Here is a 13,819-nt window from a genome sequence, read left to right as displayed (position 1 = left end):
TAGTGGCATATGATGAAAATCGAAAGAAGGTTTAGTATTATCCTCTATCTCACACTCCATAGCAACCATAAAAATAAGGTGCAAATACCAATATTTCAACATTAAAAAAAGAGGGACAGGACTTCCGGTGGGCGGACCAAACGACCTGGCCGCACTTTTAATGGGCTCCCAAGCCGGCTCCATATAGCCGAGACATAGCGCCGCCGGAGAGACTCACTGCCTCACCTAAAGCCACCCTGAGGTCTCTGGGATAACGCGGGTAAGAGCGGCGCATGCCCCGGCCCCCCGCACTGCCCCACAACACCGGAGTACAGCCGCATTGGAAAAGCGGCACTGCCCGCGGCCGCCATCTTGGATCGCGGCCGGGCATAATTTCTCCCCTCCACACTTTCAGCAACAGCCACCGGAGCTATCATTGGACCCATAGGAACAAGCGGGACGCCTGGACACCGTTTCAGGGACGCCCCTCAGTTACAAGCTCCCCGCTGGCCACACATCACCCGCGGCCGCCATTTCTTGAGACCTGACTAAGCTACTGCAGCAAGCGCTTACCTCCTTTCACAATCCTCTCTGTTTGCTGCTCACACCAGGGAGCAGGGTGGTGTAGCTGGGTCCTCATACTGTGATCTTGTCCTGTCTGGTCCAAGGATAGTGCTCACAAGCCATACTATAAGTTTTAATTTACAGACCCAGTGTCATATATATCCTGAACACCTGGGGCTCCCCCTAGTGGCTCCTGATTAAATCGCACATCACATCCCTATACCATGGAGAAGTTTGTGGCCAGACCACAGCGTGCACCTAAAGGTCAAACTACTAAAGGGAAAGACAAAAATGTAGCTCCATCATCATCTCCTGACTCTCCTACTTCACCTCCAGCTGACAATATTCTGGACGGAACCTCTAAATTGACTCAATTTAGTACCGCCTCAATAGCTAAAGCCCAAGAAATATCTGAGCTTCTTTCTCCCTTGCTTGACAAAAAACTGTCCGGCCTCAAAGAAGCTATAGAATCAGCAGTTTCGCAACTTAAGGAACATGGTCGACGCTTTACGGAAGCAGAACAACGTATCTCCAATGTTGAAGATGAGCTAACAGAGGCACAAAGCGTAATACGTACACAGGAATCAGCGATCTCTGCTATGCAGGAAAAATTGGAAGACTTAGAGAATAGGAATCGCCGCAACAATTTAAGGTTAATAGGCCTACCGGAATCTGTTAAGCAAAGAGATCTCATGGATTTCGTCTCTAAATGGTTACCCTCTGAGCTCAATTGCTCGGCTTCTTCCAATACCCTCATCATAGAACGAGTTCACCGCATAGGCCCTGACCGTGCTTCTGACCAGAGAAGACCTAGGCCTGTCATAATGAAAATGTTGAACTACCTAGACAAAACTCGCATACTGGACGCCTACCGCAAATCAGAAGGCCTCACCTATCAGGGACACAAATTGTTGTTGTTTCAGGACTTCTCGTATCAAGTAGCAATGAAAAGAAGGGAATACTCCACTATTTGTAAAGCATTATTTGATCTGGGACTGAGATTTGCATTAATGTACCCTGCGAAGCTGAAAGTCCTACATAACGGCAAACAACACTTTTTCGATTCTCCATCGTCTGCAAAGACTTTCCTGGACTCTCTAACTGACCAAATCACTCCTCAAAATGATATCGTGACTTAAGAAGATACATTTAATTGTACAAATCCGTCTCCTATCGCAAACATGGAGAGTTTGTTATTGGAAATATATATCTTATGCTTGTTTTCAAGATTTCTGGTTATTTTAACAACTGCTAAACGTCAACGGCAGAATTGTCAAGATAATCTCTGGTTTGTTGTTTTCTCCCCTTCCTTTTACACATTTACCATTCCTCCTCTTTTATATCCCCTTTTTTATTTTCTTTTATTTCTTTTTTTCAATTATCGATACTTTTATACCTCACTGGGTTTAAATAGGCCCGTAGAGCCTTATTTTTTGGTTCTTAAAATTTTCAAAAATTGTAAGACTGCATTATGTTTGTTATATTCCATACATTATGGCAGGTCATGTTTTTGTTTTTGTTTTATGTGTATTTTTGTAATGGCACTTTCAAGGTTTTACTGCAGGCGCTCTCTGCATGCTGGGACTGAGAGCGTGATGGTCTATTTATGATGGTTCATTTTTTTGATCTACAGAACAGGTATAGGATAATACAATGTCTCACTCTATTGCTGATCTCACTAAAACACAAAAAAACATAAGATTTTTAACTTGGAACGTAGAGGGTTTAAACACCCCGATTAAACGGCGTAAAATACTACAACAACTTAAAAAATTTAAACCTGACATAGCAGTGCTACAGGAGACCCATTGGAGACAGGGTGACCCTAATACTCTTAGAGACTCATGGATAAAAGATTATACAGCTGCATCTTTCACATCTAAAAAAAGAGGGGTGCTGGTGATTTTCCATAAATCTTTAAAATACACAGTTGTAGACTCGATCCTGGACACCGAGGGCAGATTTCTTTTTCTTAAACTGAATTTAGAAGGTGAATTAATCACGCTTGTCACTTTGTACGCTCCCACAGGTCACAACAATGCATTCTTCTCCGATCTCTACGCCCGACTCCAGAATTGGGCAGAAGGCGCCCTCGTCATAGGAGGAGACTTCAACACTACTCTTTCTCCTAGTCTGGACAGAACGGGAGCATCCGGTGAGTGGCGGGGCAGCACATCTCCAACGCTACAACTACTAATTGAATCCCTCGCCCTAGTAGACCCATGGAGACACCTCCACCCCTTAGCACGTGATTACACGTTTTACTCCCACCCCCACCACTCCTCAGCTAGATTGGACTTCTGGCTGGTCTCAAGCTCATTAATTAATAGGATTCAAACATCTCATATAGAAAACATAGTCATCTCCGATCATGCGCCTACATGGTTCACGTTACAACTATCTACCCCCAAAACATCTTCCTTCAATTGGAGATTCCCCTCATACTTATTCACTTCTCCAGACTTCAAAAAATACTTAGAACAACAATTTCTTAATTATAATAATGATAATGCTTCTCATATTGGCGACATATCATTGTTCTGGGCCGCATCTAAACCAGTAGTGAGAGGGCATATTATGGGATATGTTTCCCATAAACGCCGTAAACTTAACACACGTTTCACGGAATTGAGTAACGCCCTATCACAATCGTATGCCATTATGCTGCAAAATAACAACACAGAGACACGGCGGAATTATTTGAATAACAAAAATTTATATGACACATTGTGCACTGAAAGAGCCCAATATTATCTAGATTTCCAGAAACATCGCTATTTCCGTTGGGGAAATAAAGCGGGCAAACTGCTAGCTAATATAGTGAGAAGTCAGAAAACATCCTCTCCCATTCTTTCTCTTAAAGGTCCCCTAGGATCATTACATACCAACGAGGACATTGCGGCCTCTTTCTTACAATATTACACAGACTTATACTCCGCACAGGATGATAACCCTGTTCTGGGGATGAACTTTTTGAAAGAGGCTAATCTACCTTCCCTCTCTGAAGAGGCCCGCGACTCCCTAACAACTCCTGTTTCGGAGTTGGAGGTTGCTCTAACTATCAAGTCCCTGGCCAACGGAAAGACACCCGGCCCAGATGGCCTTAGTGCCGAGTACTACAAAATATTAAATCCACTTGTAACCCCTCATTTAGTTTCCTTATTTAATTCAATATTGAAGGGAACCTCAACACCACCAGACTTTAACCAGGCCCGAATTATCCTTCTCTTGAAACCTGAGAAAGACCCTACGCTGACCCAATCATATAGGCCAATATCTCTGCTCAACCAGGACTTCAAAATCCTCACTGGTATTATCGCTCAACGTTTACAATTAGTATTGCCACATCTCATACACACCGCACAAACTGGGTTTATGAAAGGACGACACTCAGTGATCAACGTCCGACATTTGATTGCAGGATTAACTAAATCTCACCAAATGAGAAATAACCAAACGCTCCTTGTCAGCTGCGACGCTGACAAGGCCTTTGATAGGGTGTCGTGGAACCACCTACTGCGCATCTTCCAGCTACAAAATTTTGGTCCCGAATTTATTACATTATTCAAAACAATATACCACACCCCTATAGCATTCCTAACAGTTAACGGCCTGAATACTCCATCCCTTAGACTACATAGGGGAACCCGACAGGGTTGTCCCCTATCTCCTTTATTATTTAACCTGGCTATAGATCCTCTTATCCGCACCTTTTTGCTATGTCAACAATGGCAGGGAATAAATATCGGAAATAATACTTTGAAAGTCTCCGCGTATGCGGATGACTTATTACTGTATTTTGAGAACCCACATTCTGCCATACCTAAACTCCTTCATATCCTGAAAAACTTCCATATTATCTCTGGTTTTTTGATAAATTATAACAAAACAGAGGCCTTGGCCCTACACTCGGACGTCACAAAAAACTGGAAAAATTCTTTCCCATTTAAATGGGCCAAAACAACTCTAAAATACCTAGGCCTTAATATCCCGGCACATCCCTCCGCCCTATACTCAGTCAATTTCCCTGCTTTAATACAACGTACACTTTTAGATTTTAAAAAATGGAAACATCTCCCACTCTCATATCTCGGTAGATGTCAATTAATTAAAATGATATCTTTTCCTAGGATTTTATATCTTTTTCAGATGCTCCCCTTGCTTCCTTTAGAATCTGATTTAAAATTGATTAACAAAGCGATCAGCAAGTTCATTTGGGCGAACAAAAAACCCAGGATTTCATTATTCAAACTCAGACAACCACCTGCTTTAGGCGGAATTAATCTCCCTTGCTTAAAATCTTATGCTATTGCGTCAAATTACCGATACGCAATTGACTGGATTAGAGGAACAAATGGATTTGCTGACACGCTAATAGAGCAATCTTTTAGTGTTGAAATGCCATTAGCTAGTTTGCTACACACACGACCCTTGTCCTTTCCACCTCACGTAGTACAAAATCTACTACTACATACTACATGCTTGGCTTGGCGCCGAGCCAGAACTCAAATGAGAGTCCCTCCCAATGTCTCCTTGTTCCTTCCTATCGGCCATAACCCAGGGTTTGATGCTGGTTTTCTAACACAAACTTTCAAAACCTGGAACACACAGGGATTGCGTTACATATATCAATTATTGGATCTCTCCACAATGACTATTTACTCTCATAACCAAATACAGGAAAAATTTCCCTGTATCCAAATCCCTTTATTTATATATTTCCAAATACGTAGTTATGTCAATACTTTACTCCCTAAAATTCCCATTATACCTGGGAAAAATGGTTTGGATGATGTGCTGTCTCGCTGCCTCTCTATGTCATTTTCCACTTCTATGCTATACACCTATATACGCCGGGAAATAAATTTGGAAGTGGAGACGGTGGGATTTGCCAAGTGGCATTCCACATTCCCTAACATACCCCTATCCACCATTTTGAAATCTTTTGTTAGACTCAATAAGCAATTAATTTCGGCTTCATACGCGGAAATGCAATATAAATTATTGCATCGTGCCTATTTCACCCCCAAATTAAGACTCATCACAGGTACTTCCACAGACTCAAATTGTTTTAAATGTGGTCAACCTGATGCAGATCTAATGCATTGTATGTGGCACTGTGCGGAGGTACAGAGGTTCTGGTCCTTGGTACACACCTATATTTCCACCAAGTTGGGAATTGCCTTTGAACTAACACCCGAGTGGGCTATGTGGGATATTGTACCATCATCTGGATCATCCTGTGCCCCTGGAGGTGCCCGTCTATTACTAGCAAAGATTGCAGCAGCTGCAAAAAAAACAATATTATCTCAATGGATATCCACTGACACTTTAACACTCAGTCTTTTACAACCTAGAATTACGCACCTATTTAATATGGATTGGTTAGAACTATCCCTTAATAAAGACAAGGAAGCAGAGAAGTTCTTTAATATTTGGCTCCCATATGTTCACACATTAACACCTCAGGTTAAAGACACGCTTCGAGCTGCAGTTCAACTTACAGCCTGGTATAATGAAGAAACCTTGTCTTCAGGTGAACCACCATTTTAATTCCTGTATTGTTACGTTCCTCATGGATACATTGTATTGCACATCACTGTTGTGGTCTTGTTGATGTCTTGCCATTTTCTGATCAATATGTTATATTGTTTATTGCGGTTTTACAATAAAAATATGTTTAAAAAAAAAAAAAAGAGGGACAAATAAAAATAAGGGAAAAAATGAGAGAGAGAGAAATTGAAGAAACTTTATATTGTTACTTTACTATAGATACAAATGGCATAGAAAGAGATTATCATTTGGTTGTTAAGAAATATTCCATAGACAAAAAACTTACGGTTTCACATGTCCCATTAAACTTCAAAAAGCAATAAAATTACGATCATTAAGGCTGACGCCTTAATGGACGTGCTCCTTGCGTAATACAGATATGGTATGCCATCACACCATGTGGTTAACTGCAGATGCAGCACTCTCTTCCCTAGCCCTTCCCCATGAGGCCATGGCCTTTTTTCAGGTGCACTATCTAATGTCTCTATTTATAAAATGGTGGAGGGAGGGCACCAATGCTCTATCTGGCAAAGGGAACCAAGAAGTTTAGTTAAGGCTCTGGTGTATTCCAATGAGCACACAATTCTGTGAATTAGCAGCTCCACCATTTTGTGACTGACAGCAATCTCATTCTGTGAGAGTGCTGAATCTGCCATTAACCACAGGGTGTGTTATAACGTAATTAGCCCTTTGTACAATCCTTCCTATACCTTCTAAACCTTTATACGCTCCTGCCTATACCTTCTAAAATTGTCGCTATTTGCGTACGCAGTCATACAGTAAATTAATGCCTTCAGACTTTGAAATGTGTTTCCAACGCACAAAGGATATTATTCAACATAAAAACAGTAGTATACACGCTGTGATCTAAAGACAATTTAGCGCAAAGAAATTATACAGACCCAAGGTACAGCTATACATACGCACGCGCACTGGGACTAGTTACCGGCATCAACAAGAAACCTCCGTCAACAGCATCAGCATGAAGACTCTAGATTGGAGTCTGTATGCACATTTATACCCTTACAGGGATAAGCAATACAATAGGCAAGTTTGGCATGATTCCATTGCTTCTCCGTCACGGTGCTTCTGTTACAGGACATTTAACAGGTCGATTCAAATGGACACAGATCAGCCTCCGACAGCCTTTTGTCTCCTTTTTCCTGCCGCATGCAAATCTAAGCTGCTAACATTACAAAGTACATTTTAGTGCTTTAACTCTCTACAGTCCATAAGTTGAGAACGCATGTTGCAATCTTCTCCCCCAATGACACCTGATAGCTGTTGAGACAGAGTAGATCAGTACAACACCAAACATGGTTAGCTTATCATGTACTAAACCTTAGATCTAAAATAGTCTTTATTTCACAACATTAGTAATAAATGAATAAACCTTGAATATTTCACTTTGAAGCTATGGAACCTTTTATGTGAGTGTGCAGTGTGTAAGTATGGGGTTTGGGAAAAGACGCTAGTTAGATTTATGTAGTGAGGACTTTATACTTGGGGCAGATGTGTACGCATGAAGCTAATAAACAGCGTTCGCATACAGGATATTATGCATTCGCTAAAGTGCGTATTTTTAATGTGTGTATGGGGTATGGTGAAATATGTGATCGCTAATAATTGCATCGCCATTGTATTACGCAAGGAACACTTCCACTAATGCGTCAGCCTTAATGATCATAACTTCATTGCTTTTTAAAGTTTGAGTGGCAGAAATTCAATAGGTTTTGTGAAATTTCAGATCATGTCTAAGAAGCCCTAATGGGACATGTGAAACCGTAAGGTTTTCTTGTCTATGGAATTTCATTGCTTTTTTAAAATGTATTGGGACACCAATGTGTTTTCCACAAAGATACAATCAATAGTCACCAAATCAAATTGGACCTGATAGTTCCAAATGGCTGGATACCACTGATATAGCACTAGAAAGAGGTACCGCTGGATCTTCCTTCTTGTAACACCATAAACATGGAGAAATATAAGGAGAGAGTAGAATAATAGTGCAGTATGCCCTGAAAACGATGGTTTTAATAACAGATGTACACTTACAGGAAATATATGAATAAAGAGCATGTAACAAATCCAATGAGTGACTGCGCCCAGCGTCCACGTCAGTGTGTAGATATCAATCCCAGATGTAGCCAGGGAATAGTAAGTTCATCACTCCGGATGTGGCGATCCACTGTGATGAAATACACATAGACTGGTGACAGGTGCCGCAGTAAGTCCAAGAGGTGAGCCTCGGGGATACAACTTATTACTCAATACTTTAATAAAGGAACGATCATAATTTGTAGGGGCATAAATATCACATAAAGTGTAAAGAACACCAGAAAGCGTAATCTGAGGAATAACAAATCGGGCATTTAGGTCAGATATCTGCTTTTCAACTACAAATGGGAGCCCTTTCCGTATAAGAATAGCAACTCCACGCGCTTTAGAGGTATACGATGAACAAGCTACAACCCGTTGTCGCAACACAGATAATTTCACATGTTCCGAATCTGTCAGGTGTGTTTCCTGTAAAAAAGATATATCGGCTTTTTTCAAATTGAGATATGAAGTTATTTTGTGACATTTCACAGGGGAATTGGGGCCTGATTCAGACCCGCTTGCGAGCGCATAGCATAGCGCTCACAAGCGGGTCGATGGTGGCCCAGTGCACACGTGCGGTGCACAAGCCCCGTAGCGAGTGAGAACTTCACTCGCTACGGGGCTCGCAACAAAATGGGGCAGCTGTCGATGTTGATCGACAGCTCGCCCCATTTTGTGGGCGGGTCGGGGCTCGCCCCTACCCGCGGATAGGGAGGTAGGGACTCGCCCCATTTTGTAGGCGGGTAGTGGACTTCCTGCTCTATTACAGCAGGATTTCCACTCGGCATTGAGAGTGCTGAGACCCTACCTTAGGGTCTCCTCGCAATGCCGATGGTCGTGATAATCGCAACCATCTCCAGGCCGCTCTCACAAGCTGTGGGTGGGCACCCACAGCTTAGCGAGTGGGCAGGAGAAAAAAATAAATAAAAATCCCGCCCTGATTCAGAGCGAGCGCTAGCAAACAGCGAGCGCCTCTGAATAAGGCTCTTAATGCCTTGGACATTCCAAGAACACACTCTAATATTATTCAATATTTAGGGAGTTTAGAGAAAATAGCGCAGACATCCCACCCAAAAAAGCACGCCATCGCATTGCTATAGAACAAAAAACATCGATTTTATTAGTTGTAACATCTCCCCAATCTTGGAAAAAAGATGAAAACAGAAGAAAAAAAAGGAAAAGAAGGAACCAGAGAAAAAAAAAGGAAAAAATGTAAATAAAACAGAAATAATCCACGGTATGAATACAGTTAGAGACATACGAGAACACGGAAGAGCCGCGCCCCCCGTAATAATGTTGATAAAAATATATAGAGCAGTGGTGTCAAACTCGGGCCCTTCAGCTGCAATGGAACTAGACATCCCAGCATGCACTGTCAGAGTTTTGCTATTAGGACTTGCTAAAATTGTGGCAGGGCATGCTGGGATATGTAGTCCCACAGCAGCTGGAGGGCCCGAGTTTGACACCACTGATATAGAGTATCAGAAAGAAATCTATACATAGGCATATCAATATCAGATGTACAAATAATAATATGCCGGAATATTTCTAACATGAAAAGCACAAAAGTCTAAAGAGAAAAATCGGTTAGAATTACATCAATTTTAAATATGCTGCAAAGTTCCAACAATGATATCCCAGGGCAGCAACATAAAAGTGCAATAATATAGAAACACCATCATCGGAAAACACACAACAGAATCAAAGTATTAATTGTATTAGAGCAAAGCAGTATCTGAGAGTCCAGTACAAAAATCTGACAATAAGCAGAAAATGATACTTAGCAGGTATATAAAGGAAATCTATCAGTCAGGATTAGCCATGCGCTCTTCCTCCTCCTCTTCCATGTATGCTCGGGCATCGGCGGGCACAGTAAAGTCTTTAAAATCTTTACCTTGGAAGATTCTGAGCTTAGCGAGATAAAGAAGAGCGAATTTCCTCTGTGTCTGGACAAGCTTTGAGCAGATAGGGTTCATCTCCTTGCAGGCCCTAGTGACTTCGGCCGATTAGTCTAGAAAAATGAGCAGGCGATGGTTATTCCACATGATCCTGTCTTATGAGCAGCAGACCATAAAGTCATTTTATGAGCAGAGGGCCTGATTCAGAGCTGAACGCTCTGACCAGAGCACTCACTCTGAATCAGGGTCCTCCTCCATGAAAATGGAGCGGCCTCCTGGCCGCTCTCATAGCTGTGGGTGACCACCAACAGCATATGCGAGCGGCCAAAAAGATGGTCGCGATGGTCTTGACCATCATGACCATCGGACTTGCGATGGAGACCCTGTGGTAGGGTCTCCCTGCCACAAGCCCTGGAGTGATTTTGGCTCTATCAGAGCCAAAATCACTCCCACTGACATCACTAGTGATGTCAGTGGGGTCGGCTTCAGGCGGTAGGCGTTCCCATGGGAACGCCTCCATCTGGCAGGCACGCCCCCAGCACGCCCACCAAAGGGGGCGTGCTATCAATCAACATCGACAGCACGCCCCCTTTGGTGCGAGACCCGGAGCGATGGAAAGCCCGTCGCTCGTCGGGTCTCACGCATGCGCACGACGGAGCTCCCTCCGTCGTGCGCATGCGCAGTGGGGAACATTGACCCGCTTGCGAGCGTCCTGATGCTCGTGAGCGGGTCTGAATGACCCCCAGAGTTCAAGCAACAAAGTATCACTGTGCGTGGGTGTGAGGAATCGGAGAAAGATCCTAAACTGTGCGCCCTTTCAACAGTAAAGTCAGGTATAACATCAGCAACTCCCAAAATCTGTGGTAGATCAGAGGGTAGGAATTTGATGAGGTCAGGGCCCTCAGACTTTCTGGAAGGCCTACCTCACGCAAATTATTCTGGCGGCAATGATTTTCCAAGTCATCTACTTTGCCGATTAGCTGGTAGCTGAATTTTTGCAGGGACGCTGCCTGTTGTTTCAATTCAAAGATATCTTGTTCATGCTCACTAATCTTCTGTTCGTTAGATACCGGTGGAATCAAGTTGGGATTTTACCTCTTTCAGAGCTGCCGCAGACGTAGCAGACTGCTGTTGCAAAATTGGGGCCATTGTATCCTTAATTGCTCTCACCATATCTTCATAGACTAATGGAAATGCAGGGGAGCATCTGCTTGGGGCAGGGTGGAGTGTGGTAAGTTGGTGGTACTCATAGAGGACGTCTGAGAAGGCTGAGAGGACATCTTGACTAGCGATGAACGCTCTGCAGGGATAGCAATATCTCCACGTTTACCCAATTTGTTTCTGAGGGTTTTTCATGGGGTAGGGGCGATTAGGAATTTCTCCATGTCCCGTATTGATAATTAGGAATGTACTATATAAATTATGAGCACCACTAGTAGCAGATGAGGTGTAATAAAGCAAAACAATAGTAGTTCCGATAAATAGGCAAGATATAGATTGGGATGGATACCCTTGCGCACAGAGTAGGTGCTTGTGTAACTAAGGTAAGTGCTTCTGCCATGAGTGGGTAAACTAGAAATTGGGTTGTGTAGCGCTCAGACATATTGCTAAGTGGTATTGTATCAAATGATTGGGTGATGTGGAAAAGAATGGGCCCAAAATGTTGCAACATAAAGTTTACTGGTCTCAATAGACGGCAGCATTAAACAGAATATTGGTTATGTACAGAGAGATGTAGCAATCATAGATGTGGGTTGGTTGGTATGAACAAATATTGTAATGTGCACAATGATACAAGTGGGGCTATCTCGGACATGCAGGATGCAGCAAATCAAAAACAAATGCAAAACAAAACAAGTCAATGTGTCAATGTCCAGTATGCACTCATACTCCCTGAGGAAGGAAACATAAGTTAGGAACCAGAACCAGGCTGCAGGGCCAGTCTTGGTTTTAATTATAGGGGGAAAAAACTGCATAGGGGGTCCCCCTATAATTAAAACCAGCACCGGACCCTTTCTAGTGGGGGCTAATGTCACAGCCAGGGGAACCCTTTCACCGGGCCCCCCAGCCGCAGCATCAGTCCTGACCGCTAGTCAGCCCAGACCAGGGATCCCTGGGGAGTTGGGGACCCCCCCAATAATTTGTGAGACGTTATAAAGGTTATAGGAGGAGGTCATATCTGGCTAGCCGATCCGAAATAGGTCACATATAAACTGTAGAATGATTGATTATAATCGCAGCTAGCTACATATTGTGAGGCAATCGTGACATACAGTCAGATGCATAAATATTGGGACATTGACAGAATTGTCATATTTTGGCCTCTATTCACCACCACATTGGCTTTGAAACGAAACAAACAAGATGTGCTTTACCTGCAGACTTTCAGATTTAATTTGAGGGTAATTACATCCAAATCAGGTGAACGGTGTAGGAATTACAACGGCCTCTATATGTGCCTCCCACTTTTTAAGGGGCCAAAAGTAATGGGACTATCAACTCAAAAGCTATTTCATGGACAAGTGTGGGCTATTCTCATTATTTTATTATCACTTAGCAGGTAAAAGGTCTGGAGTTGATTCTAGGTGTGACATTTGCATTTGGAATCAGTTGCTATCGACTCTCAATATGAGATCCAAAGAGCTGTCACTATCAGTGAAGCAAGCCATCATTAGGCTGAAAAATCAAAACAAACCCATCAGAGAGATAGCAAAAACATTAGGTATAGCCAAATCAACTGTTTGGAACATTCTTAAAAAGAAAGAACGCACTGGAGAGCTCAGCAACACCAAAAGACATGGAAGACCACGGATAACAACTGTGGTGGATGATAGAAGAATTATTTCCCTGGTGAAGAAAAGCCCCTTCACAACAGTTGGCCAAATCAAGAACACTCTCCAGGAGGTAGGTGTATATGTGTCAAAGTCAACAATCAAGAGAAGACTTCACAAGAGTGAATATAGAGGGTTCACCACAAGATGTAAACCATTGGTGAGCCACAAAAACAGGAAGACCAGATTAGAGTTTGCCAAACAACATCTAAAAAAGCCATTACAGTTCTGGAACAACATCCTATGGACAGATGAGACAAAGATCAACTTGCGCCAGAGTGATGGGAAGAGAAGAGTATGGAGAAGGAAAGGAACTGCTCATGATCCAAAACATACCACCTCATCAGTGAAGCATGGTGGTGGTAGTGTCATGGCATGGGCATGTATGGCTGCCAATGGAACTGGTTCCCTTGTATTTATTAATGATGTGACTGCCGACAAAAGCAGCAGAATGAATTCTGAAGTGTTTAGGGCAATACTATATGCTCATATTCAGTCAAATGAATCAGAACTCATTGGACGGCGGTTCACAGTGCAGATGGACAATGACCCGAAGCATACTGCAAAAACAACCAAAGAGTTTTTTAAGGCTAAAAAGTGGAATGTTATGCAATGGCCAAGTCAATCCCCTGACCTGAATCCGATTGAGCATGCATTTCACTTGATGAAGACAAAACTGAAGGGAAAATGCCCCAAGAACAAGCAGGAACTGTAGACATTTGCAGTAGAGGCCTGGAAGAGCATCACCAGGGATGAAACCCAGCGTCTGGTGATGTCTATGCGTTCCAGACTTCAGGCTGTAATTGCCTGCAAAGGATTTGCAACAAGGTATTAAAAAGTGAAAGTTAGATTTAGGATTGTTTAGTTTGTCCCATTACTTTTGGCCCCTTAAAA

At 42.8% G+C, this 13,819-nt stretch overlaps 1 protein-coding gene across 1 annotated transcript in view; it reads left to right on the top strand.

The window, feature by feature from the left end:
- Nucleotides 1–11,277, top strand: part of LOC148442673 (uncharacterized) — a 40,835-nt gene extending 29,558 nt beyond the window's left edge. The window contains exon 11 of the mRNA XM_088463619.1: nucleotides 11,161–11,277. Coding sequence (XP_088319745.1) covers nucleotides 11,161–11,277 — 117 coding nt within the window. The remainder of the gene's footprint in view (nucleotides 1–11,160) is intronic.
- Nucleotides 11,278–13,819: the final 2,542 nt, after the last annotated feature.

The sequence above is a fragment of the Taudactylus pleione genome, unplaced genomic scaffold (genome assembly GCF_031769625.1).
Source record: "Taudactylus pleione unplaced genomic scaffold, aTauple2 ptg001421l, whole genome shotgun sequence".
Taxonomy (NCBI): Eukaryota; Metazoa; Chordata; class Amphibia; order Anura; family Myobatrachidae; genus Taudactylus; species Taudactylus pleione.
Note: the sequence above shows the minus strand (reverse complement) of the source record. Positions and strands in the feature narration are given on the sequence as shown.